Raw genomic sequence first — 1,796 nt, forward strand, 5'->3', positions numbered from 1 at the left:
AGCCCTCAGAGCCCCTCTTAAAACTAGAGCTCTGACGTGCTCCAATGTTAACTTAGCGGTCTTTCCCAGCACCCTTGGCCCAACCGACTTGAAGGGCTTGAAACCTCTTACGGCCCATTTGACCTTGTCAGGCCCAACGATTTTTGCCGCAAGAGACCAGTCTTCTCCTCGTACCCTACGGAGATTTGAAGTTCCTTGATGGACGTCTCCCTCCGGGCCTCCGCGGAAGCCCGGAAAGTTCGACTCCAGCAGATGGTTCAGGCATCGCTCTCTAGACGCCGTCGTCCCGTCGTCGAGCCGAACGGTCCAGAGCCGCGTCCCGATCTTTGGCTAAGACTCTGCCGAGCCTAGCGGCTTCAGGTATCCCCTCCACCGACTCGCAGAATCTCCTCCAGCTCTCCTTTTTAGTCCTTTCCACAGAGTCTCTATATGCCTTCTGAGCCCTTCGGTGAAGTTCCCAGTCAACCTGGCGGCCCGTGTTCCTGGCCCTGTTCCAGGCACGACGTGCAGCACTCCTGAGCTCCTGCAGCTTGGGGTTCCACCAGGCGACTTCCCTAGTATTCCTCACTATCCTTTCCGGACAGTTGTTCTCAAAGCTGCCGACGAGAACCCTTTGCAGGTGCTCGACGCACAGCTCGATCTCTTGCGGGGTCCCATGTTTTCTGGGAAACTCCCTAAGACCGACAGCCAGGTCCTCTCGAAACGAGTCCCAGTCCGTCTTCCTCGGGTCCCTCACTGTTCTTACCTTCGCTTGCACCTTAGCCAGCCTGAAGGTGATCTGTCTGTGATCCGACAATGAGGGCTCGTCAGAGACCCTCCAGCCGGTCACCTCTTGCACTACCTGTCTTGAACAGATAGTTAGGTCCAGAACCTCCCTTCTCACCGCCGTGACAAAGGTAGACTCCCTGCCTCTGTTGAGAATCTTTAGGTCTGTGGACACCAGAAATTCCAACAGCTTTTCGCCTCTTCTGTTGGTGTCCGTGCTCCCCCACACCGTGTGGTGCGCGTTTGCATCGCACCCCAGTATAAGGGGAAGTTGCTCCTTTTGGCAGAACTCCACCAGTCGTACAACCCGGTCCGATGTCAGCGGATCGTCCTCTTCGTGTGGGAAGTAGCCCGACGCCACTACCATCTTCCTCTTGATCCCGGTCCCGCTGGCGTCCTCAATCACTACTGCTACCAAGTCCCTGGAACAGAAATCCGGCAACAGCTGGCTTTCCAGCCCTTTAACGGCCACACAGGCCCTGGGCCGATCTTCGTGCGGTGGCCTAAAGAGCCTGCCGCACCCCGCCAGACCCCTAATACAGCCTCGGACCAGCCAAGGCTCTTGTATTAGTGATATGGCTGTGTGTACTCCAGCTTGGCGCCTGGCAAGAACAGCCGAGGCTCCTTTGCTATGGTGCAAGTTGATTTGGGTGGAGCCCATCCCGGTCAAGCCCATTACGAAGACGAGACCTTTGGGTCGGGCTCCTCCCTACCCTTTCCCACCGCCTCTTGAGATGTTCCGGTCACTTTAAAAGTGACCCGGTCCATCCCAAGGTGGGGCCTGAAGTCCAGCGTCTTAAGTTTATTGACGCTGGACTGAGGGATGCCGAGAATGAGGTTTCTACCCTCACAGGTAGCCCCCACACTCTCGGCATAGAAGCGTCAGCCCGAGGTGACGATCCTGCCGCTCCAGTAGCCCCAGGACCGCAGCCGCGCCCACGGGAGGTCCTGGGACCCACACCGCAGCCCTGTACTGCTTTTGCAGCATCTCCAGTTCCGTCACCCTGAGCCTGGCGTCCTCCTACGGCACG

The 1,796-nt window shown here is 57.7% G+C and overlaps 1 protein-coding gene across 1 annotated transcript; it reads right to left on the reverse strand.

Moving 5' to 3' along the window:
- Nucleotides 1–271: 271 nt before the first annotated feature.
- On the reverse strand, nt 272–1,441 carry LOC118647503. Its single transcript, XM_036292545.1, has one exon. It carries the CDS (start codon nt 1,439–1,441, stop codon nt 272–274), a length of 1,170 nt encoding a protein of 389 aa, XP_036148438.1.
- Between the last annotated feature and the right edge of the window lie 355 nt (nt 1,442–1,796).

The sequence above is a fragment of the Monomorium pharaonis genome, chromosome 10, assembly GCF_013373865.1.
Source record: "Monomorium pharaonis isolate MP-MQ-018 chromosome 10, ASM1337386v2, whole genome shotgun sequence".
Classification (NCBI taxonomy): Eukaryota; Metazoa; Arthropoda; class Insecta; order Hymenoptera; family Formicidae; genus Monomorium; species Monomorium pharaonis.

What these genes read in the sequence shown, in the direction of transcription:
- LOC118647503 (XM_036292545.1), bottom strand. Translation starts at nt 1,441, where the DNA reads ATGGGCTTGACCGGGATGGGCTCCACCCAAATCAACTTGCACCATAGC.